Raw genomic sequence first — 26,423 nt, 5'->3', positions numbered from 1 at the left:
TGAAAGGATTTTCAATCTCAGTCCGGTCATTTAATGTGTTACTCTTAGTCTTGGGTTGTCTGCAAAATAACCATGTGACAGCGTTTGGACAGTCAGGGACATTACAGTCAAGAAGTCAAGGAAATAAGGACTGAAGAGGACACAGGGCTTTCGCAACGGCCGCTGGTGGACTTTGCTGGAACAGTCTCTGTGTAGTTGAGAAAGTGGAGAGGTGTGAACAGAAGTGAGTGCAGCAAAGCTGAGAGATGAGTAATAAAAATATGGAAGCAAAGGCATCAAGTGGGGACTCAACTTTCAAGAAAATTGTATAAGAGGAGAGAAACAGGGTAAAACTAGAAGGGAACACAGGAACAAGGGCCAGCGTGTCAGGGGATGGGAGAGTGTTGAGTCTGTTCTCTCCTTTAATCCTTGCAAGTCCATGCATGAGTACAATTTTTATGGGCATTTTAAAGATGAGATCGTGGAGGTGGAGATTCAGTAACTTAATCAAGGTTACATAGGATCCGAGCCAAGACCACCAAAAGCTAGAGTCCATATGCTTCTGTTTGTAATAGTTTGTAACTATAAAAGGAAAGACAAGTAAAAAGGATTGGAGACCAATGTGGAGAACCTGACTAAACACTAGAATTTGTGGTGGCATCCGTCCACACAGCGGCGATCTTCCCCGGCGGGTCACCTTCCCCAGACGGAACAGAAGGAACTCTAGGCACAGGGCAAGTAAAAGGGTGGATGAGAATTGAGAAGTGGCAAGTTGAGGCCAGTGATGTCGAGAGGTAGAATAGGTGATTAACCCTCTCACGCGGACTGAGTAGTAAAGGAAGCGAGGCCAAGAACTGCCCCCTAAAGAAAACGAAAGAATGAAGAGTCTGAGGAACAAGGGTACAGAGTGGAAACGGAAGTTAGGATTCTAGGCAAAAGGTGAAAGAGAAAAACAAACACCAAGTAAGATCCGAACTAGTTTATCAGCAGTAAGAATGGAGAAGAACGGAGAGGATGGATCCAGAAGACAGAATGACGGATTCTGAGGAACTCAGCAAGCTGCTGCGGAGATGTAAGCAGACCAAGTGTAGCCCTGTCAACTGATGGTGTCATTAACAAAGACATAAAATCCAGGTTGGGACAATCTAGTCTGGGACTCATGCTTGAGTAGCCCGCAGACTGGGTAAAAATGCCCGGGAGAACAGCTGAGACTACTCAGTGGGTGGAGCCCACTGTGGGTAAGTGAGAACACAAGACGGCAAAGACCAGAACACTGTGGAACACTCTATATCAGGGCTGGGGAGAAGGGTCGGGAAAGGATTGGTCTCGAAGGGGTGGTACAGATCATGGGAAGTAAGGTAAGAGAGTTTCCAGGAGGGCATCAAAGGGAGAAAAGAATAAAGATGCGAAATGTTCCAAGTTTTGTGCTGATCTTTCTAGGAAGTGGCCTAGAGTTGGCCGCATTTCCAAGTTTCATGGAATGAAGTGACCCCAGTTATGAAATGCCGTAAAGGCTGCCGAAAACTTTTCTCTCCTACCCTGCCTCTTCCCGAGAAAGAACATCTGTCAAGCCTTTCCCTTAAGCAGCATATGTTTTCTTTAACCCCTCTCCCTGTGTCCCCGCCCCCAGCCCCCGCATACTGGATAGCTGCCCTAAGCGGTTTGGGCACAGGGGATAGGTTGAAATGCTTAAGAACAACTCTTCTAAGGGAGGTCCGGAAAGACTGTTGTATTTGAGGATAATGCCAAAATTCCAGCTCTCTGATCTGCAAACTTTCAGAAACTGCTTATCTTTTGTGCTTGCTCTCTAACCGAGAACATGTGAAACTAGGGTCCCAAGAATGATTGCTTCCTGGTAATAGTAAATCAATACTAAATATAGAACATAAGCCTATTTGGGCTTAAGGATCAGGAACATTTGAAAATAAGCCTTTGTGTTAAATTGTCTGGCTAACCTCTGAAACGAAAGTAACAGCGGTCTCCATGACCACTGAAGTTCAAAGTTACAAAAAGAACTAATGGAGTCAGGGTGTTTTCTTACCCTTTACAGACTTATTTCATAAACATATGAGAAATGAGTGGAGGGAAACATGATCAAAGGTTGGGTTATTGGTAAAACATTAAAGAATTATTTTTGTAAGGTTTTACATCTGACTTAAATCGTTTTAAATAAAATGGCTGTTTGGCTAATGTCATAAGTACCTACTTAGCACAAACTGATTTTGAGAATTAGAAAAAACTACTTCCAGGTGGCATCAGTCATCCTTGACTACATTCAGTGTATTCTTTACTTAGAAACTGGCAGGTTGACTGACCAGCATAACTGAATATTTGTGTTATTTTTACCAACAGTTTATTTTTAAGCATGCGGGTAACTGTTGCTTGAAATTCTTAAACGAAAACAATCATTCTTTAGCAAATGAGCTAAAAGCATGATACATACATTGAGTCAATTTTTCTGGTTTGTCTTAGATTTTATTCATACAAGGACAAAACAAGTAGTTGAAAAGTGCAAATGGCTTCATCTTGTTTTTACACAATTGCCTAGTTGTTAGATACATTCGTGATTTGGGGAGGAAGAACCATCACGTCAGATCAAGGTCATAGGGATTCTTCAATAAAACAGTACACGACCCCTTCAAGTGCTCCGAACCAAGCCACAGATGACCCTGGACACACAGAGAAGCAGATCCATCTGGCAACAAAGAACAGCTATGAACAATCTGTTACTTTTCAGAAAGCAGGAGGAAGGGAAATGACTCGCCAGTTACTACTGTTAACTAATACATATGAAACAAAACCTTGACTTGTTCCACAAATGAGATATGGTGTCCAGTTTCCCAAAAATAATCCATATTCGACTTTGAGATATAGTCTACATGGGCTTTATGACAAAAGGAAAACCCCAGAGTTTTCTGTAGAGCATGTATCATGTTTTTTATTTTTATTATTATTCTTTTAAAGATTTTATTTATTTATTTGACAGAGAGAGGCAGCAAGAAGAGGGAACACAAGCAGGGGTTAGTGGGGGAGGGAGAAGCAGGCTTCCCGACGAGCAGGGAGCCCGATGCAGGGTTCAATCCTCATGACCTGAGCCAAAGGCAGACAAGGCAGACGCTTAACGACTGAGCCACCCAGGCGCCCCTGTATCATGTTTTTTAAAAGAAGGTATCATAACTCTTTCCATTAAAAGGCACTCCTCTGGAGTGGAAAAGCAGAGAAGCTTAATTCCTTTGAGTGAACTTTTCAATTGGTGCAAATTTTCTGGATGGCAATTTTTATTAAGACTTTAAATGTATATACTTAGGAGTTCCACTTTTGGAAATTTAGCCTAAGAAATGACCTGCATAAGAACACGAAGAAGTATGTGAGACCAGCCAGAACAATTCCAGTTCATCCACACACTACCATGGAATGGAGATGCTAAACAGAATGCGAGAAATCGAGTTGTTCCGACACCTTGTAGTGTTGTTCAAGTGAAAAAGACAGGTGCAGAACAGCATGCATAGTGTGATCCTATTTATGCCAAAAAGTACAGAAGTTCTATATACACAAGCACTTTAGAAGGACACACATCAAACACTGGGGAGTAGGCTTGTGGCGAACGGGGCAAGTTTCACATTTTGCCCTAAAGATCTACTTTAGTGTCTTTTTGAAATCAGAGCTATTTACAGATTTTTTTTTATTGAAGTCATACATAGCCGTGTAAAGAACTGAAGTACTGATCCCTGCTACAGCCTAGATGAACCTTGGAAACTTAATGCTAGGAAGCCAGGCACCAAGGATCACATCTTGTATGATGCCCCCCCCCCTTTTTAAGATTTTATTGATTTATTTATGAGAGAGCGAGAGAGCAAGTGTGCCAGAGGAGGGAGAGGCAGAGGGAGCAGGAGAAGCAGATCCCCCACTGACCAGGGAGCCCGAGAAGCGGGGCTCGACCCCAGGACTCCAGGATCAGGACCTGAGCCAAAGGCAGATGCTTAACCGATTGAGCCACCCAGGCGCCCCTGTATTTTACCCTTTATATGAAATGTCGGGAAGCAGCAAATGCATAGAGCCAGAATGCAGATGAGTGGTTGCCAGGGGCTGAAGAGAGGGGGCCCCGGAGAGTGACTGTTAGCCGGTACAGGGTTTCTTTTTGGGGTGATGCGAATGGCTGGAATTAGGTAGTAGTGATGGTTACACAACTTTGTGAATATACTAAAAACCGTGAATTATACACTTTGAAAGGGTGAGTTTTATATTACAAGACTTTTACCTCCATTTTTAAAGAGTTCTATGTGGTCATTGTACACAATGATATATCAAGCAACATCGGTTCATCTATAAAGCAGCATTGTCTCCACAGCTGAGGACTCTAATATATAAATAAGGAGGGTTTTCCCTTAAAAAGATGGACCGGCCCTTTGCTGGCCATAGAATTTTCCTAGGAAATTCTACCAGGTTTATACTCTAGAATGACCTCAGAAACTGCGGATGACTGCAGCTGGGAAAAAAAACAAAACTCCCCCCAAGGTCCCCAGCTGTCAATAGTTTCAATTAGCTAAAGAAAACCACAGTACCCCCTTCTCCAGATTTTTATGGTGGTAATAAAAACGAAACGAAGTAATAGGGGCACCTGGCTGGCTCAGTGGGGAGAGTGTGCAACTCCTGATCTCGGAGTTGTGAGTTCGAGCCCCACCTTGGATGTAGGGATTACTTAAAAATAAAATCTTTAAAAAATTTTTTAAAAAACCAAAGTGAAACTAAATAATGGATTTTAAACACACACACTCACACGCATGTGCCAAGCACTACTAGGTAACATTTGCAGTTAGGCACACCACCCCATAGTTCCAGCATTAATCAGAACCTGTTACCTATTTTTTTTCCCTCTCGAGTAGGAATGCAGGTGAGGACTTGTCTGTATGGAATGAGCACATTCCACTCATTAAAAACTGATTTGTGCCCTGGATACGACCACCTCAATATATGAGCGCTGTACTAGAAGTAAGCTAGCTGTCCATGATAAAGGCAGGGAATTTAAATCTGTAAGGTGGAATCCCTTCACAAGAATATTAATCCTCACCCTTATTACCAACCAGATAAACCACACTAGCAGTTTGGGTTTATGTTCAAAATCACCTTCTAACTAGACTCCAGAGGACCCAATTTAAGCCACAGGTACCCGAATCAAGTAATAATAAAGGAACCAAGGCGTAATGCAATTCTGCTGTACTTGAAAGAGTGTGGTTTCTCTCCCTGCTGAAACCTCTATGTGGTGAAACCTTGAACTGGACTCAGATCCACTTCTGGTTGTCTCTCGTACTTGTTTAATGACAAGTTAAACTGGGCATTTCGTCTTGAACCGAAGCAAGACTAAAGGGGCCACAATCTTATTGCCGCTGTGAATAAGCTTCATGATACCCTTTCACAAAAAAGACATCCATACAAACATGAAAGTCATAACTCATTTATTGAATGAATAGTATATGCAAGAATACCAATAAAAGGAAACTAATACTACAAACTACAATTTTGAAAATAAAGCCAATATAACAGGAACAAAATATACATAACATGAGAGGAATGTTTGATTTTGACCCATAATGCATTCCTTATCTTTACAATTAACCTAAATGTCTGTTAGAACAAAACTGTATACCTTGGTCTAACCTTTAGTGCTTTTCAAAAAAGCAACAACATTCTAGAACACTTTTCTTTTTCTTTGAGATATTGAAGATTCACACATTTGTTCAAGTACATAGATTCTGGTTCAACAGTAGAGCTACATAGCTTGTTATTCTCTTAGTATCTCGAGTAGCTACTATCTGAAATTCTAAAATCGCTGATCTTTGAAATAAAATGTATTTCAGTTGTGGGTTTTTAAGAAATTGAGATGAAAGTAAAATTCACACCCCCACCCCCCTCCCCCCAGGAACAAAGAGCTCTTATTAAAGTAGAGAAACTCAAGTCTATCTTTCTACTCTAAAGAACATTTCTTACTAACAGTTCTGGTAAGGCAATAAATGCTCCAGAATAATCTTCAATATACGCTTGCAAAGATTACACTGTTGAATATCAATAACGAAAACAGAATAAAAATAAAAGGGGGAAAAAAAGGAAAGAAAGAAAAGACGCTTCAAAATCTCAAGCTAAAATATGCGTAAAATACAGTCATGGCAGTATTTTTTGAAATGATGTACATGTTATATACTTATCAAATAATGTCATGCTTATTAAAACTACAGTTAAGGACTTAAGAGATGAACAGTAAATACACTGCTGAGGTCCATTTTTCTAAATATTCATACCACAATGTAATTACTACCCAGAAGATGATGATGCTACTTGGGAACGTGAGTACTGTACAATCTTTACATTGTAAGGCACTTTTTACTCAGCATGTGACAAAAACATAGATGGAGAATCAAAGTATTGTAGGTTTACAACCAAAGGTGATTTTTCATGTGACTTCAATTTACATTTCATCTTTTAATGAAAGACTGTTCAGCTGACCACACCACAGTGAGAAAAATAGGTAGCCAGCCACTTATTCTAGCCAACCAAAAGGTAAAGTGCTATTCTGGTTGCTAGTGGCAGAGAAAGGGTTGAAGACACCCATACGAAGTTATACACTTGATTACATAACAGATCCATCGACTGACAGCTCTAGTATTTGAAGTCTATGATACGATCATTGGCTGGCCACTATTACCCCGGCACCTTCCATTTTTCCTAAAAACATCATTACAGTAGTTGTCCGAAAACGAAGGTGCTCTATTGTTCCATGGGTAAGTCTATGGCACACAATGTAAAAATGATCAAGACACAGTGATTCAAAGATTTTAAAAGAACAGGTTTCAAGCTGTTGTAAGGAAATAAAGTACAGATCCTTTGGAAAAAGTCACATAGCTTGGTACACAAACATCTAGATCTGTCGTTGCACTTCAAGTCATGGTGAATTTTGAAAATTCATCACATACACACACACACACAAAAACCCGATGGCATATTTAGAGCAAAAAGAGAAAAACATATAATAGGGCAACCCCACTAAAGCTAGTTTCCTTCTAAAAATAATAAAAGATGGTTAAAATAAAGCAATCATTGAGTCCCTTGATTTAAGTGAATGCGTGAGTACACACTTGACAAATGTGACCTTAAGGGACTAGCAGTTAAAAATAATCGGTCATTAAGCACAGTGTAATTTTCCACCTGTTACATTTTAAAAATGCTTCTCCATAAGCTGCAGAATATCTTGATGTACAGTCAAGTTAACATGTTATTTCTTATTTGCTAATTTGCTTTAATGTGGTAGGTTAACGAAGAATTCGGAAATCAGAATCCCTCCCCTTGGTATTGAGGTGCTATGGTAATATCAGGCAGACCACAACTAAAGGTTTTTGGTTTTGCCATAAGAAATATACAAATGTGCTTCAGCAGGTAAGTGGAAGAAAATATCCCTAGCTAGAAATGCCAGTGTGAAAATCCTTTCTGAACAGCTGGGTTCTTAGGCTTCGAAAAACAACTCTGATGATCAAGAAACCACCACCACGCCCTACCAGAAAAAAAGGTAGGGCATGAAAGCCTAGTCAATAGATAAGCAAAGCAATGCATGAAAACATTAAAAATATTAAATAATTTTTTAAAAAATAGTGGTCACAAAATGAAAAATAAATACTGTTTTATGCAGACTGTTTTTTTTTTTTTTAATCCTACAGCACATGAGACCTCCTTATGTACTTTGGGCCAATGTATGAAGTGTTCCACACAACAGGGCACTTGAGAGGAACCAGTTTCAGACATGATGGCTGAAGTCCTTAGTGAGTGGTAACCCTTTACATCTTAAAGAGGTTTAATTTGCTGTTGCCAAATCTTAGTTTAAACTTGAAAGGATCCAATCATTTTGCTAGAAGCTCTTGGTAGGACATGATAAGAGAAGAGGTTTACTGTCAAGAGAATTTTGGCATAAGCACTGGAGTTCCCAACTTAAAGTCACCAGTCGCCCGAGTGCATGCTGGTCAGTGAGAACAACTTTAACAGGAACGAAATGAAAAGCTTCAGCACACTTCTTGGAAGAGATTTTTAGCATGTGCTGTCAAAGCCAAGAGAAAAAAAGAAGGTTCTCTTCACTTCTAGCCTCCGTTACTTGAGTGTGAAAAAAAAATCACAAATTCCCACGTGTTGCCGCCAGAGGCGTGTTTGCACTGCACAGCGCAAGTCGCTTATGCTTTCCCTTGAGCACGAGTCCACTGAACAAACTTAGACACTCTAAACAGTAGAACTTTGTTCAGTCCAGAAATATAGCTTACTTCATTTCAATGTCTGCTGTAACTGTTGACACTATACACAGGGTTAATAGTGTTTCATTTGCTTCCCAGAAACTGCAAACTACAGCTACGTAATATCAACATGTCAAATTCTGCCATCTAGTGAAGGCTCATAAAACAAACAAGACGTGCTTAGGCAGTTCAATGAAGGATCTAAGAGTTGGGCAGTAAAAAGTTACAAACCCTTTTTGATTTTAGAAAACAGTGAAAAAAGAATAGTAGTTATGGATGTCTTATTCATTCCCAGTTTTCTAACTCTGTCCCATGAACCTGTTTAAAAGATGATAAAAAATTGTAAAATATGATGCTTGAGGGGAACACAATAAATATAATGTTACTGAGGAGCGAGAACGTCTTATTGGTTCGACATTACAACTACACTTATTGATAAAGTGGATAGCTTGTTTTTACTGTTACAAAATCAGCTAGTTAAAAAAAAACTATGCAAGCCTACACAATCCTTTAGCATTCTAGTAACATGCTTAACTAAACATAATAGCATTAAAAAATCATATTGCATATACCATTACTCCAACATGTATTTATCAGCGAGTATTGTATCCTGACAACAGATCCGACATAAGTAACTTTCATACCTAGTTTCCATTAAGTTGCTGCTGAGTTAGTTGTTGCTGGTCAATTTCTATTTTTCCCCGGCTTTTACTCTCTCGTTCCTCATCTTCTTCATCTCTCTCATCATTTCCACTATGATTTTTACAATATAGTCTACAATGATGAAAGAAAAAATCTCAAAATGTTTTGTCGTTGTTGACGAGAATATATTTATGTCATTAGTAGATGAGGTTGGTGCCCATTTAAAATAAGGGTTTCCTCATCCACGCTTTTTAAGAACGCTACAATTACTTACAGGTCCATTTCTATCTAAACGACAGGAAAGCACTCTATTAATGAGAACATAAAAAGTTCTTCTGAAAGAAAACCTCTGGATTAGAAGTTGTCACATATGCCCAAAGATGAGGCAATTCTTCATTTTGCCCATTGAGATTAAAAATAAAGCATCCAGCCAACTTGAAGATATAAACTGGCAGGTATAAAGATGAAATAGTCAAATTCTAGGTTTCAGATACAGAATTCAAAAGCACATTTTAGGAAATAATATAAATTCTATATATACTGCGGTTTTCTGCTCATATTTCATGAAACATTTTTATTCAAACTCCTCAAAATGTCTTTCCATCATTAGTGTCCTGGCCCTTCATGAGCCCCCTAACAGTTTGCCAGGCCCTGTATTTGGCTCGGTCTCTCTTGATCTAGCCTGGCTCAGTCTAGAAGTTGGAACTTCTTTGTTTCCCATGACACTGACTTTTTGGGAAAAATTAGACCACTACCTTTTCAACTATACCATTCTGGATTTGTCTAACTGGTTTAGATTTGGATTTAGATCTGGATTTGTCTACTGTTTTATTTGGTTCTCTCTTAGCCCCTATTTCCTATAAACTGAAACTAGGTCTAAGGGCTTGGTTAGCTCTAGGTCCAACTTTTCCTCGCTAGTCCAGGGTATTTGATAGGGGACCCTGCATACTTCAGGAGGCATGTTAATTTCAGAATGCCCCACAATTTGTGACGCTGTTGGATCATTTGGTTAAAGTGGTGTTGATAGCCAGATTTCTCCATTGTACAGGTAGGGTTTCCCCTTTAAAATCAGGAAATAGCCTCTGGAGTGATACTTCCGACATCAGGCTGTTCTGACAACCTTTTAGGTGGGTACGTACACTGTTTACTTGACATTCATTGTTTCTAATAAAAATAGCAATGTGCGTTATTTAGGACAAGAGTGTAGGGAGGCAAATTAATGTATATGTACCAATATGTGTTTTATAGTTAACCACCCCACCATAATCAACAGGTGAGCTGATCTCAGCTCAGTTTTAGGTCAATTATATACAAGATGACAAGATGAAACAATGCTTTAAAAATGTTCAGTGGGTGCCCTCTTGTGGTCAGCAATAGATAAGACATTCATATATGAATTCTTCTGACACAAATGACCTAAAACTTTAGGTTTAACAGGAAGTTTCTAACCTGTGAGTAGAATAAAAGGTGGGGAGGAGGGCAGGGAGCAACAATAGCATCTGACTTCTGACCTAGTTTTGCTTCTTTTTTAATTCTTAAAACATTATCAATTATTTCCAAAGAGCAATGGAGAATTTGTACTCTTCAAACGCTACATACTGGGAATCACTTAAAAACAAACCAACAACCTGAGTTCAGTATCAAGAGTGAATTCCTTTAGAGTGCACCTATAAAGTGTCTTCCTCCAAAATATAGCCTGAATTAAGCCTTTGAGCCAACTTCTAAATTATGGGGTAGAGAAACAAGGTGAACGGCATCATGAAAAAGCAAAAAGATAAATCTAGAATGTGGGACTTTCACAGGACGACTTATCAGGGTTTTGCAACAAGTAGGGGGGCAAAGCAGGGTGGAGTGGGGACTGCTCTATATTGAGAGACTTATGAGACATATCCATTAAATGCAATGTAGGGACTTTGTACGTATGGAGATTTGAACAAATTGGGTCTAAAAAGGCATTTCCAAGACAACTGGGGAAATGTGAACGTGGACTTGGGAGATTAAGAACTTCCTGTTAATTTTACAAAGTGTGATAATGGCATAGTGATACTGAAGTACCTAGGGATACAATGACGAGAGGTGTGGGGTTCTGCTTTAGCAGATCTCAGAAGAAAAACAACAGATGAAAGCAAGCGTGAAAATAACTTGGGAGCTGCTGAGATGGGGAGCTGCTACGCTATCCTATTTTTGTATACTTTTGAAAATTTTCAATAAGAGGTTTTTCTAAAAGGATGAGCCCTTTGTTGTTAAAATAGATTTTAATCTTTTAATGGGATCATTTTCACTCCCATAGGCCCATTATGTGTCCTTCTCCAATCTAGACACCAAGACCACAGGTGTCACCCAGTCAGACAAGATCCCTGTCACAAAATTTACTTTTTTATGGTAGGGGACTTTTTAGAAACATACATATTTTTAAAAGCTTAGTAATACAATAGAGACAATCAGGATACGCAGAATCACTATGTAATGTTCCCTCGCCTTTTTAAGGAACAAATACATTTAATCTAATGAATAGATTAACGTAATAATTTAATGAGTATATTCAGGATCCAGAAGGAGCCAGTAAAGAAGGAAAGCCACACGTAGGAGAGGGAAGCCACTTCATTCAGAACTATTTCTCCTGGCATTTCCTCCTATTTGTGCATTCTTCTATCCCCAAACTCCTTGCATATAGACTCTCATTTGAACTCGATAGTCTCTATGAAGAAATCTGGAATCAGCACCATAAGCAGATTTTAGAAACAAATTTCAATGCGAAAAAATAAAAAGTAATTCAAATTAGTGTGGATCCCAGTGCAAATATTTTCTTTAGAGATGGTCACTGCAACATGGTTTTCTAATAGCTAAAGAATAAAAACCATCTGAATGTCTAAAACAGGAATCGATTAAACTGATAGACCCGTATGATGGAATACTATGCAACCATTAAAATGGTGATGTGAAACTTTAATGTCACAGAAAAATATGTCTCAGATACAGCAAGTGGAAAACAGATTATAAAGGTGTATATAAGAAAATCTTTTTATGAATAAATGCATACACATAACATAAATGTCTAGAAAATATTCTGAAAGAAGATTTAAAATTCTCTCTGCTGGCAGAATTAAAGTTCACATTAAGCCTTTTCCCCCTTCTCTTTATTTTCCATTTTTTCCCCAAAATGAAAATGGATAACTATGACAATATCTAAATAGAGCTGAAATTTAAATACAGTAATTTTCCACATACCTGATTTTAGATGTTTAACATGGGCCTGTTATTTTTAAATATTAATGCTACTTCAACAAATTACTTACAAAAATATTCAACCACTGAACTGTACAGAGTACAAAACTGCTAAACAGTAAGTTGTATACAGAATATAAAATCGCGTTTCTTCCATCCCCGCGCAATGAATGGGGTAACAACTGTTAAGTTGTTGAATGTGCCCCTCAAAAACTCCTGTATAATGACGCGTATCTTGTACACGTGTATTCTTTATATGCCAAAGCAGACCATACAACTTGGTTGTTTTACTTTACTTGACCTTAGAATAGCGCTCCGTGACTTTCCACACGGATCTACTCCAATCTTTAATTGCTGCAGAGTATTCCATTAAATGCATGTACTAGAACTTGAGTCTCTTGATAGACATTCTGTTTTGGGCTTGATTTTTACTATTGTGGGTGAAAGGCTAAAATCCTTTTCCCATTTCACTTTTGGTTAACTCTAACTATTCCCCTGGCAACTAAGCAAAAATCGGCATGGCGTGTCCACTTCTTTACGAAGCTGCTACCCCCCCGGCTAGTAGACTGTAGTTGGATTGGGTGAATTATATTCTGATGAGCCGTATCTCTGGCCCTGTGTGGTACAACCTGAAATGACCTATGCCTATATAACCACACTGTAACAGGTGCTGGCTCCAATGGGGTAGAGAAGGCTTTTAAGGCAAGGTGGATCCCCTGTGAATCCAAACTTCCTGGGCCTGCATTCTACTGCTATTTTGACTGCTGCAAGCACTCTCTGGACATATCAGATGTTGCCCTGCTGGCCAGCTGCGGGTCCCGTCTGTATCCCTGAGCAGACTGATGCTGTCTGTGCTCATCCCACCAATCTGAAGTACAGGTGAGTAAAGAGGATACCCTAGTGGGCAGTGCAGCTATCACTGATGGGGCAGTGGAACTGCCTGCACGTACATCTCTGTGCTGTTTTCTGCTCACTTCCCCGGCAGAAATCCCTACAAAGCAAACTAGTAGCAAAATACATACATTACTTTGTGAAAGGCTGTGGTCTCCAATGCGAAATTGCTCTCCTAAATTGTACCAGGTTACATTCTAACTCACTACCAAATGCGAATGCCCAGGTCTCTACAACATAGCTGATACGTGAATCCTACTAATCTCTGGCTATCAGATAGGCAAAAACTGGTAAGATCTTGTTTTAATTTGCATTTCTTTCATTACTAAGAAGGGTGAACGGCTTTTTACATGATTATAACCCATGGCTAGTTCTCCTATAAACTGCCTTTTTGCGTCCTTTGCCCTTTTTTTTTTTTTAAACCCTTAACTGGGCTGTTTTTCTTAAGGATTTGGAGTTCTCTTTAGCCTAATTTTAATGTAGTCAAAATTCTGAGTTTCCTATCATGCTTAGAAAGGTCATCTGTACTCAACAGATTCTAGAAAATTTCTCCTACATTTTCTGTTTTACTTAGGATTAGATTTTTAACCCATTGAGGATGTATTCTGGGGTACAGTCTGAGGTAAGGATTCAAATTGCTTTCTAAATGGAGTCAACTACATAAACTGTATAGAGATCAGATACGACTAAACCATCCTGTCTCCACAGATCTGGTACCACTGAAATTACCCAACAAAGACATGGAACTGTTTCCTGTGATCTTTGTCACTGTGCCAGTACCAGTTTTAATTACTAGGTAACTCGGTTTGATAATTACTGGATTTCTCCTCTTGATCTCATTAAAAATGTTCTTGGCTGTACGTGACAAAGACTAGTTCACTACCCCAGTGCCTAGTTTCCCCTTCCCTTTGTAGCATTGAACCAGATTTGGGTGGCAATATGCCCACCAGGGGTACATTTCCCAGGCCCCCTTGGATAGGTGACTGAGATGCTAAGCAGAAGTGTGCGTGGAACTTCCAGGAAGGAGGATTAAAAACCCATCAGCTGGAGGAATTGCTACTCTGTCCTTCCACTTTCCTTTGCTCCCACTTCCTCCTGCTGCCTATGGAAGGACACCCCAAGGATGAGAGAGCAGAGAGATGGCAATCTGGGTCCCTGAAGACATGGAGAAGAGCCTAACACATCTGCTCTCCTTGGGACATCTTGCAGGGGAGAAACAAATTTCTATCTTGTTTAAGCTTCTAGTTCTTCCCTGTTCATAAGGTAACTTAATCATTACCAGCAGAAAATAATATCCCATTCACTCTCTTAGATAAAACCATCAATATTTGGTATTTCATTAAAATTGTATTTGATGTATAGATTAATTTGAGGAGAATAGGTATCTTTCACTAGTGAGTAACTTTTCATCAAGGAACATAATATATTTTACTATCCATTTGGGTCCTGTATAAAACACCATTTAAAAAAAAAGGTTCAACTTTGGCATGCGTTATGTGTGTGGGGAAGGGGTGGAGGGTGACGTTTTTCCTTTCCATTTTCTAACTAGTTGGTACTGGAATTGTTTTTAAAACTTTATCTCATATTCAGCAACCTTACTGAGCTCTCATTAATTTTAGTACATGGAGTTGGTCTCTTTGGATTTTCTTGGTAGACAATGACATCAATAACAAATATCGACAATTTTATTTTGCTCCTTCATGGTATTTATCATACATTTTTTCTTCCTTTTCTTGTTGCACCGGCTTAACCCTCCAGAAGAATGCTGAAAAGTAACACTGGTAGTTGGCACCCTTGTCTCATTCCTGGATCTGAATGAAAGTGTATTGGTGTAGTGGTTCTCAATTATGGGTGAACATGGGAATCACCTGGGCAGTCGTCAAAAAACATGGTTTGGGCCTCAAACCACCGAATTTAAAATCTCTGAGGGTGGGGCCCAGGCATGAACATTTTTAAGGAGGGCCCTATCCACCCTCAGGTGGTTCTGAGGTTTAGCCCTGGTTAAGAACCGCTGTCCCTTCACTTTAACGCTTCGCTCTTTGCTGTTGTCTTCTCGTAAGTGCTCCATTAGGACTCCTCGCTTCCCAAGGGCACTCTTGGCACTGCGCTTTAAAATTCAGAAATGGATGTTGAATGCTATCAAATGCCTTTTCACCATCCACCAGGAAGGTGATAGGATCTTTCTATCTCTATTAATGACAATGGACCACATTCATATATTTCCTAATTTTGAACAGTCTTTAAATTGTTAGAAGACAGCACTGGATTTGATTTTCTAACATTTTATTTAGGACTTTGGTATATTATTTATAAAAGTAAGATTGGTCTATAGTTTTCTTACTTATTTTTGTTTTAAATGCTATCTTTGTCAGGTTTGGTCTCATAGTTATGTAGAATGAACCAAGTTTTTCATCTTTTGCTATGTGCTGGACCCCTTTAAATAGTATTGGAATTCTGTTCCTTAAAGGCTTTATAGAACTCACCTGAAAAACAGCTCTGCCTTTATTACTAAACAAAGTTTGGCAAATTTAAATAGCATTAGCACCTCATCCAGTCACCCGAATACGTGGTGACTGTTTATACAAACTGCTTTGTACACAGAATAGTAGTTTACTCATTGGTTTATTGCATCCTGGGAATGTAAGGAAGTGCTTTACAACTCGCAAAGGCAAGTTGAAAAATCCACGGATCCCCACCAACTTATTCTCCATTCAATCAAACGGAACCATTATAGATGGAAGACCCAGAAAACAGAGGGTAACATGTAATCCCAACTCTCCAAACCTTTTGCCTTCCTCATTCTTCCAAGAGTGTCTTTGGCCTGCTATCTTCACAAATATATCCTACTCTAAGCTACCACGAATCCTCACCTGGACCCTGAGCAGGAGCCCCCTACCTCACCTTCCCATTTGCACCCTTGCTTCTGTCCCCCCCTTAGGGTCTTGCACGTGCTGTTCCCTCTGCCTAAAACACTGTCCCAATGCCCACCTTGATCTTCACCCAAGAAGGTCAAGCTCTTCAGCTCAAGCTCTACTTCCCTAAGGAAATTCCTAAACACTCTCCAGTACAGACTAAGTCAGGTCCTCCTCGTCACATGCTCTCACAGCGCCTTTCTAGCACTTAAGTAGACTGTAAATGTAGATTTATTTATGTGGTCATTTAATTAATATGTCTCTCCCACTAGACTACAGGCTTCACGAGGACATGGTCTGTGCCTCTACTGATCACTCTTGTATGCCCAGCTCCTAGCCCCAAACCTGGCTCTTAGTAAGCATGATGCGTACTGGCTGAATGAATGCGAATCCAGGGATGTGTAGTCAGAGGAAAATGCCAATCTTTGTACTTGTTTCTTTCTGTAGAGTCCTAAGTATTCTACACTTGGCTAAATACCACCTCGGAATAGTGACCAAGTAAACTAATGCCATCTATTTAAGGGCAGTTACTTACTGACAAGTTTAGGAAAATGGACAATTGTTGTTCTCTTACTTGTAAATTCCTCGTGACATATTTTCAATGTATTTAGCTTTGTCTTGTACTCCACAGTGGTAATGGTAAGTCTTAACACAGGCTTTTATTTCACATCCAATAGTAGCACCGGGCTGACTGCAAAGTGTACATTTCTGTTTAAGGGAAGAGAAAGAATAATCATAAGCAGTATTTCAAAGTTTTTGCAACCTTATTTATTCTATTGTAGCCATATTTCAGCCAAACATTCTAGTTTACAAAGAAAACAGCCAGTTTTCTATGGAAAAAAAGAGTACACTGAACTTACTGTTTAGCATATCTGTCAAATCGTGCTGCAGTTTAAACCGTACTTTGATAGACTTTCTGATATTAAGTCACTCCCCGATGTCTCCCTTATTTACCTATACTAACCTTCGAAGATCTGACATCTAAGCATAAGTAAGACATTCCTCAATACTGCCAAACACGAAAGAATTACATTCTATATTTCAGTGGTTGGCAGCTTCTCCTCCCTGGGACCAGGCCCTTTTCTATGATGACTGAAGAATGAGAAGACAGGAAAGCAACTCCCCACCAAGCGGGACTGCTACCAAGTAGGTAAAAGGGCAGAGGGAGGCTAAAGGGGCTGAAATCTTTTCAAGACATCACAACTTGGCCTCGATCAGCCTTGCCTCAAGAATGTTCTGAGATTAAAAGGTGGTTGTTGACAAAAGGGTTTAATAGTCAAGTAAGTTTGAGGAATGCTAGTTTTAAACAGATTGCTTGATTGCAGAACTTCTCACAGCCTTTCTGCAAGAAGGGTATAGTAAATAGTTCCCAAATTATTGAACTCCAGATGCCCTTGTATTTTCAGAGGGGTGGGGGAGCATCTTGACAGACTACTTTCCTTTGGAGCCCACTTGGGAAAGTGCTAGGTTGGTGTTTACGTGAACATTCAACCGTGTGGAGGTGAATAATTTGACCAGGAGCATTGAGCTGTCATCCTCGTCACCTATTCGGACTTCAGCTGTACGACACAACAACGCTGCTTGGTATAGTAGGTGGAAGACACTTTTCCCTTCTATTTTTTTAGTACTATACATTCTGATTTAAGAGACTTTCATTTCTAAAAGAGTAATCAATGTATCCAAACTGAACTGGATTTAAGTGGAACAGGTAACATCAACAATCTTCACACCTTCAAAAATGCAGCTCCACAAAGAAAGGGTCATCTCTAATGGATTCAGATAAAGCTCACCAACGTCTGAAACCACGGGATGAAAGACTGGAGGGGAACTTCACAACAGCGGGGGGAGGGATTAGACTCACCACCTGAATCCAAGGATCAGACATTATGACTAGTCTGATGTGATAAAATATGGATGATATAGTCCCACCTGTGAAGTATTCTTACCCCCAAAAATCTTGAAACTGAATCTAATCAAGCCTTTACATCTAACTTCCACTTTAAAGAAAATCTGGCGGATAGAGGGACAAGTTAAATGGCATCATGAATAAGCAGACAGACAGACAAAACATGGGATATTCTACAGGACAATTAACTCATTTTCTTCAACAAGCCAATGGCATACGACAAAACAAAAACAGAAGCAACAAAGACAAGGAGAGGGAGAAGTGCCCTACGTTACATCAAAGATATAGAACCACCAAATGCAGTGTGTGATCCTCCTTTGGATTCTGATTCACACAAATCAACTTTAAAGATGCTTTTGAGACAATTGGGGAAATACAAATACGAACTGGGTATTAAATGACACTGAGAACTCATTGTTAATTCATAAGGTGTAATGACATTGTGGTTAGGTAAGAAAATGTCCAACTTTTAAGAGATACATACTGAAATAATGTAGAGGTGAAATGATATGAAGTCTCAGCTCTGCTTTAAAACACTTCAAGCAACAAGAATAAAAGGCATAGATGAAGCGAGTGCCGCAAATTCTTGATAACTGATGGGTCAAGGTGATGGACAGACGTGTGTTACTAGTCTTTCTAATTTTGAGATGTTTGAAAATTTTCACAATAAAAAATTTTTTAAATTCAGGTCATCTCTAGAGACAATTGCGGTCTTAAAGAAAAGATTTTGCATTCCATTGACATTTTATAATATTCATCAACTGTAAAGGAGTAAGTGATCAATAAAGATGCCAATATTTCTTAAAGCTATTTATTAGTAATTCAGTATGTTTAAAAACATGAGACTTAGGCACATTTTATAAAGAAAACTTTAAAGCTATGATAAACATTTTTAAGAGACATAACTGAGTATGTGAACTTTAAACAGAAGGCTCTGAAAAAAATCTTTTCCTTTTATTTGAAAAAGAAAAAAAAAGAATGAATAACAACACGGGGAAGTTCCCGATGCTCTATTAGGATTATGGAACTGTTCTTTAAGCTTAAATAATAGTAACATTTTAAACTAAGTAAGGTGTGTCACATTTCACATCTTCATTTATTTTATTAAAAGACCCTCAGATACCCTGAAATATAAATCTCAGTGTAATTCTCTTAAGTAATGAAGTTACATAGAAAGAGGAATAAGTTCCAGAAACATCAGCATCCTTTATTATATTACAAATAAGTCAAATATATACTTGCTTTAACATATGGACTACTTTATATTAAATGTCTTAATGACTGGATAAATTTGAGATGTGTTCTAAATTAAAAGCAGAAAGTCAGAAGAGTAACGTTGCATAGCATAAATATAAAACCACAGACCATTCTTTTTCCTCGCTTAATCTCCTGAAGTACAGTTTTAATATCAAAATCTCCAAATTCTGCTCTTGATGTTGTTGTGAGCTGGACTGTGCCAGAAGAAAATAACTAGAAAAGAAAAATGCAGGAACATTTAATGTTCAGAATCCTTGTGAGAAAAAGATTAAACAACAAAATAACAAATGTGTTCTATTACTTCAATACCCTAAGAGAACTTTTCCTTAAAAATCAAGTACCGACTTAAGTATTTTTAAATACATTCATATGTCTGATTAAAATATAACCCAAAATAAGGACAATAGGGACGCCTGGGTGGCGCAGTCTGTTGAGCGTCCGGCTCTGAGTTTCGGCTCAGGTCATGATCTCAGGGTCGTGGGATCGAGCCCCACGTCGGGCTCCGCACTTGGTAGGGAGTCTGCTTCTCTCCCTCTGCCCCTCCGTGCGCGTGCGTTCTTTCTCTCTCTCTCAAATAAATAAATAAATAAATCTTTAATTTAAAAAAAAAAGGACAATAAAACACAACTAGTATTGCCAGTGTGGAGCCAAGATTAAATATTTCATTCAACAGTCAAGATTTCAACAGTGTTACCCTGTCATCTCCATTGTTTTATGTTTCCACAAAGTTTTAAAAAATAGTTTAAATAGGCAAATTTCAACCACAGATGCAGAGCGGAATTACCTGGGGATTTTTTTTTTTTAAACTAGACAGGTTTGGGATATAGTCTGGGGCTGTATATTTTGGAAAAAGCTCCCCAGGTAAATCTGATCCACATCTCTGGTCAAGAACCTCGGGTATAAAAAACATAATTTAAAAAACCTAATCATAAATGGGATGAATAATTCAATACAATCAAATCCAAAAATGTTTATGTATGCTATGTATGTCAGACCTGAATCTCAGGCTGCAAAGATAGAGCATAGTTCTTCTCTTCAAGGAATTAAAAGTCTGTTAAGGGAAAGGCTCATAAATGAGTAACTGCAATACAGTGTGTAAAGGATAATGACACAGACAGGTCCTGGGTTACAGCGGAAGCTGAACATGTATCTTCCATGACAAGTATATAAAGCTGAAATTTTTACAATTACGAAATAGTTAACCATCAATTATCTAGAATATGGTAACTATAATTAAGACTCCTTTAAATCCTACTACATCATAAAGGCTCTATTTTTAAAGCCCTAAGGCCTATGAAGATTTGGGACTATAGGATATACTATTCATAATTCTACACCACTTATGCTGGAGAGAAAGGTGCCCTATTTGGTTACCAGCTAAATGTCTTTCCAAAAAACTTGCGTTTAAAAGCACATAAAAAGAACCATGCTTACCATGCACTTATAATGTGCAGCTGCCTTCTTGGCATTAAATATATGCAGTTTTCCTCTTGCTTCGTTTTCTTCCTCCCCTACATGACAAAATCCACATTTAGGCCTCGTGTCACTAGGGCTGCTTCTATGTGGAGACCTATCTCTCTGCAAATGTAAACGAAAAATAAAACTTAAAAATATGTTATCAGTACCCTCAAGCTTAGTTAACATTTCAAATGATGAGCTTTACCTATAAACACAGTTTAAACGAAATATTCGCGGTGCGACAAAAAGTAAGAACCCCACATTTTTCTACTTACATAGGAACTGCTTTCCATTTCATCTGTTCCATGGGAGGATGTGGACCTGGTATCTTCCGACAGCCCTTTAAAATTAGTTTTTCGTGGCCTTCCTTTGCGACTTTTCTTTTTACTTTTAGGTGATGAGGGCTCCAATTCATGTTCATTAAAACTTTCTTCTAAGTCAGCTGCTTAAAAATGAACAAAAGCTTTACATGGACCAATCTTAAAATAAGCATTAGTTCCTGGGTCCTTAGAATATGCCTTTCTCCTTAGAATGAAATCCCTTCCAGAAATGAGGGGAAACGGTCTGTGGTATGCTCAACGCAGCAACCTTACCGTTTCAGATAAATGTAACAAAAATCAAATACAAAAAAAACAGTTTTATTATAATCACTGTAAATTATTTCTTTTGAATTTATAATTCTATAAAAATGAGTTCTGGGATCTTGACTGGGCACATAAGTCAGTAAACATTTCAAACTCTGATAAGTCCATTTTTAGAATTAGCTCTTGTATTATTATTATTAAATATATATATTTTTTACCATAGGTTTCAAAGAGTTTTCCTTCACACTATTGGTAAAATCAGAACACTTAGCTAGAAAATAAACTTACTATAACTTGGAAAACTAAATGAAAATAAAGTAGGTATATCTGTGCTGTCCAGTATAGTAGCTATGAGCAATCAGTGGCTTTTTACAATTTTAGTTACTTATAATTAAACAAAATCAAACCTTCAGCTTCTCGCACTGACCACATTTCAAGTGCTTATTACTACTGGTCACGTGAGGCAAACTGTACTGGACATCACAGATAGAGAACGTTTCTATCATCACAAAGAAGTTCTATTAGACATCACTGTTCTAGGATAGCTCCTTTAAACTATCATGAAAATCAAATGATCATATTCAACAAGGAAGTCATCTACAAATGAACTCACCATTGATCAAGTAATTAAACAAATGTTAAGTATAAAAGGAATTTCTAACATAAATGGTAAACAAAAAAAGCTATGTTGCAAGTTAGTTGTATACTTTAGTAGATTAAACAAAATGTATGTAGAAATTTTAGAACTGCATTTCCCAGCAATTTGAAAAGAATTTCTACCATTAATGGAAGGGTGTTTCATTCAGTTATTCACTACAAACATTTTATTTATTGAGGACCTACTGTACATAAGACAATGTATTTAGTGTAAAATGGTATAAAAACCAAATGTTCACTTGTCTTTTAGGGTTAAACTAAAAGTTTTAGGCACAGTTCTAACGCCGCCACTGTTTTTTTTCATTTAACATAAATTTTCAATTCCAGGTACTAAATTCTCAATGTGAAAGCGTATCAACTTTGAATCATAGATTCTAATATGTTTCCTAATAAATACTTCAACAGTTTTTAATTTTTTGTTTTAGAAATAAGAGCATAGTCATTATGACAAGAAAAGGGTAATTCAATTAGTGTATCCGAATACATAAAACTCAAGGAACTGAAAGCATCAGACTGCTTGCAAAACAGTTAATAAAAATTCATATCAATGCAACTTCATATAACTACAGTAGGATCTGAGGGAAGAAAAAAGGGGAAAAGGTAGAAGTGGATAGCATTTTATAGGCAACAAGGCAAACTTATGTGGCTACCTCCCTGTGAAGACACAAAAGTCAAAGATACCTTCTGATCTTAACATTACAGCAAATTTCCTATCAGAACACATCACTGACTTTAAACATTCAAACTGACAGTTTTTAAGATACAGAATTTCATTAGGGCTGTTAGAATTACTTGCAGTTGCCCCAAATTAAAAATTCTTTAAAATGAAAAATCATAAGCAAATGTTTCAATCATTCTGATACATGTTATACCATACATGTGGTATACATAATATTCTGTTACAATGAAAATAATCACTAACACTGTATCACTACATTCTTTAACACCTTTAGAGAAATTACTTAAGAGATTCTATTATCAGGCCAACATGAGTAGTTTTCCACATGGCTTTTTTTTTTTTGGTCCTAAATATGGAAACATTCAGTGTAAAATTTTAGGGGACTTTAACAGCAATAGTAAAAATCATAAAAGACTGGCAAATTTAACTATATTAAATTTTCAAACCTACATAGCAAAAAAAGTGCTAAAATTAAAAGGCAAACTAGAAAAACCTGCTGTAATTGTGAAAAAGGATCAGTATCCTTATGACATAAACTCATAAGAGATTAAGACCCCAACTGAAAAATGGACCAAGCATATGATCAAATAAGTCACAGAATATAAGTAAACATATAGAAAATTTGACTGCTCTAAAATCAAAGTGTAAATTAAGTGATATATCATTTTCACCTATCAAAATAGCAGACTTTACTTATAAAAAGAATGACCGAACAAAAAATGAGTTAGAAACAAAAATCTAAAAGAAGCCCCACAAAAATACTGAGCTACGCCATGCTTCTAGATGAGCAGAATCAACATTAGCACGTCAGCTCTCAGGGGGCGCCTGGGTGGCACAGCGGTTAAGCATGTCAGCGCTCACTAACCTAATTCATGCAACTCTGATAAAATGGTTGATCCCACAGTTTTCCGAAAGAGTAAATATATAATACACAAAAATATTTTTTTAAAAAGATACCAAAATATACTATAAAGAAACAGCAGTTAAAATCCTGGCACAGGAAGAGAACTACATAAGCAGGAGAAAAAAGCAAAGTTGAAAATAGACCCATAAGCATATGGGAATTCAGAGTATAATGGGAGCATTTCAAATGAGTGGGGAAAAGACACGATGGCATAATTGGCTATCCACTTTTTAAACACTGAGATTCCTTTCCTCATACCATATGAAAAAAAAATCTCATCATAAAATAACAAACTATAAATGTAACAGAGAAGAAAATGGAGGAGAGTATTTTTTATAATCTTGGGTCAAGACACTTAGGAAGTCATAAAGGAAAGGGCTGAGATCTGACTAAACATTAGAAACCTTTGCATGGGGGCACCTGGGTGACTCAGCTGGTTGGGTGGCTGACTCTTACTTTGGGTCAAGTTATCTCAGGGTCCTGGGATGGGGCCTGGCATGGGGCTCTGCATTCAGCAGGGAGTCTGCTTGAGGATTCTCTCCCCTTCCCTCTCCCTTTGCCCCTTCCCCTGCTTGCTCTCTCTCTCAAAGAAATAAATAGATCTTTAAAAAAAAAAAAAGAAACCTTTGCATGGCACAAGGCACCATAAACAGAGTTTAAAGACAAATGATAAACTGGGGAATCATTCACATTTAGTTACAGAGAATTAATACCCCCATTACAGAAATCACTCACTACAAATCTGTTTCAAAATGGCAAACCTCAAAAGAAAAATGCACAAAGGATAGAAACTGGCAATTCACAGAAAAAATATAAATGACTGAAAAATACATGAATAGAAGCCCAATCTTACTAGTGATAAGAGAAATGGAAATTAAATGAGATCATTGGATTTGCAAAAATTAAAGACCTATAACGTCCAGCACAGAGGCAGGAAATACACTGTTGGTGGGAGCATAACCTGCTTGTGTGTGACAGTCCTTTCCCCAATGTTAAATGCAAACCCCTTTTTAAAACTTTATCCTATAGAATCACTCGTATAGGTAAGTAAGCATATATGTACAAGGAAGATCAATGCAGTCTGCAGTCTTATTTGTATTAGTGAAACAAATAGATGTAAATGATTTTTATTTGATAGCAAAATCCTTAAACTATGGTTCTATTTTATTCTATGGGATATAACAACGGTTAAAAAGAATGAACTCAATTGATGGGAAAAAGAAAATTGCTTCAATGGAGGAAAAGAAAAAGAATGAGGTCAATCTGTAAACACCAATAGGGTAGGAGGTCTGTGATAAATCACAGAATAAAAAAAGCGTGTAGCGTAACAGTATGTACATAGACTATGATGCCACTGTATTTATTAGTAAGTGTGCACAGACACCACCTACACAGGTTTGTACGGAGGTAAACAAGGCTCTGGGAAGATAGCCACCATCGTATTACCAGTTACTCCTAGAGAATGTGACTTCAGGGTGAGGGGAGGGCTCTCTGAACTGCTTTAATATTATTGTACTATTTTAATTTTTGAAACAAGGGATGATGCACTACTTTCGTAATTAGAAGAACTTATACTATCCAGTGTGGTGAAAGGAGGTGTAAACTCATCCACCACCTATGGGAATACAATCCAGCACAATCCTTCCAGAAAGTAACATAGCAACATGTATCAGGAACCTTAAAAAGACTGAACCCTTTGATCCAGTGACTGGACTTCGGGGAGTTTCCCTTAAAAAAATCATTGAAAATGCACATGAAAGAAAGAGTATGAGGCTAGTCACAGTGCCTCTGTTTAAATTTTTCATGGTTACAGGTTTTCTCCCTCCGATTCAAAAGTGTGAAAATGTTTTAAACATTAAATTTCGTTTCCTTCTTCAGTAATAATTATAAAAGAACTCTGCATAAAAGAAGTAAAAATCTTCCTTTCCCCCTTCTAATCCCACCTGCTCTGCACTCCCAGCTAGTGCCCTTGCTTTCTTGCCTGCCCCCCTCAAGTAACCACCCTTAACTGCTTTTCTTCTCAACCTCAAGGGTTGAGAACCTGCTTTTGAATCCTGGAACTGCCAGACTGTGTGTCCTCTTGCCTCAGAGCCACCTCACAGGGCCCATGAATGAACTGAATGTGTTAGTTCATGTAAAGAACTGAATTTAGAACAGCGCCTGGCACGTGAGACACTCTCTGTATCTGTCCGCTATTATCTTCCCTGTGTGAGCAAACGGGTTTTTTAAAAGGATACACAAACAAATGGCATCCTAAGCACACTATTCTCCATCTTGCCCTTTTCTACATAATTCATAAATGGGAAATAGTCCAAATCTAAGAGCTCACATTTGAGCTTTTGGAGTTCTGACTGTACCAGACGTGCTCTGTAATCTACACACACGATCTCATTGGAGCCTCACGACCACCAGATACAAGGGAAACAGTGGGAGGAAAGCTCGCTAACAGTGGATACTCTTTCATATTGCTGATATTTGTACAATGTTCATATACCTATTCAAAAAAATGAATGCAATAAAAAACCAAAACCTTACCCTTGTTTTCACAGCTGCAATTCCTACAAATCCAGGCTGTTAAGGTAGCTGACAAAACAAGGCTGTGCTCCTTCCTGGACCACCAAGCATTCCCAACCTTTGTGAGCACAGCTCCTAACCATCTATGTCACCTCAGAAAGGCCAGGCCCCTCTCTGTTACCCTTCTGATTGCCACTAGGAGGCACGGCAGTGACCAACTGACCAGGACCCCAGCTCTCCTCCTCCTAGTACTATTAAGCCCAATCTGTTCCTTTACCAATTTTCTTTTTCCTAATCAATATTTTTCTCATCTTCTACCTCTTGGTTTTAGCTCCACTGCCTTTCCTCCCCGAAGTCTTACATCAGTTAACCGTATGAGGTAGAAAGGACCCCTGGACAGAAAGTCTGACGACTGCCACCTACCAGGTCTTAAAACTTGGTAAAATTAGTTAACACTCACGAGGCAAAGTCTCCTGGTATATCAGATGGAACTAATGATAACACTTTCCTGAAAAGGATGCCTTAAGAAAATGTGAAAAATGCTTTGTAAA

The 26,423-nt window shown here is 38.2% G+C and overlaps 1 protein-coding gene across 3 annotated transcripts in view; it reads right to left on the bottom strand.

The window, feature by feature from the left end:
* Positions 1–5,415: 5,415 nt before the first annotated feature.
* PHF6 (PHD finger protein 6) overlaps positions 5,416–26,423 on the bottom strand; it is a 45,248-nt gene continuing 24,240 nt past the window's right edge. For 2 of the 3 annotated variants that reach the window (XM_034649914.1, XM_034649915.1), the window contains 6 exons: positions 20,810–20,979; positions 20,511–20,654; positions 19,185–19,289; positions 16,488–16,621; positions 8,888–9,017; positions 5,416–8,561 (listed from right to left, as the gene is read on the bottom strand). In XM_034649914.1, the coding sequence (XP_034505805.1) occupies positions 8,888–9,017; positions 16,488–16,621; positions 19,185–19,289; positions 20,511–20,654; positions 20,810–20,979 (683 nt within the window). In that variant the 3' untranslated portion in view covers positions 5,416–8,561. The remainder of the gene's footprint in view (positions 8,562–8,887; positions 9,018–16,487; positions 16,622–19,184; positions 19,290–20,510; positions 20,655–20,809; positions 20,980–26,423) is intronic. The other variant, XM_019799183.2, reaches the window with a different exon arrangement.

Source organism: Ailuropoda melanoleuca, chromosome X (assembly GCF_002007445.2).
Source record: "Ailuropoda melanoleuca isolate Jingjing chromosome X, ASM200744v2, whole genome shotgun sequence".
Lineage (NCBI taxonomy): Eukaryota > Metazoa > Chordata > Mammalia > Carnivora > Ursidae > Ailuropoda > Ailuropoda melanoleuca.
This window is presented reverse-complemented; position numbering and strand designations above follow the sequence as displayed.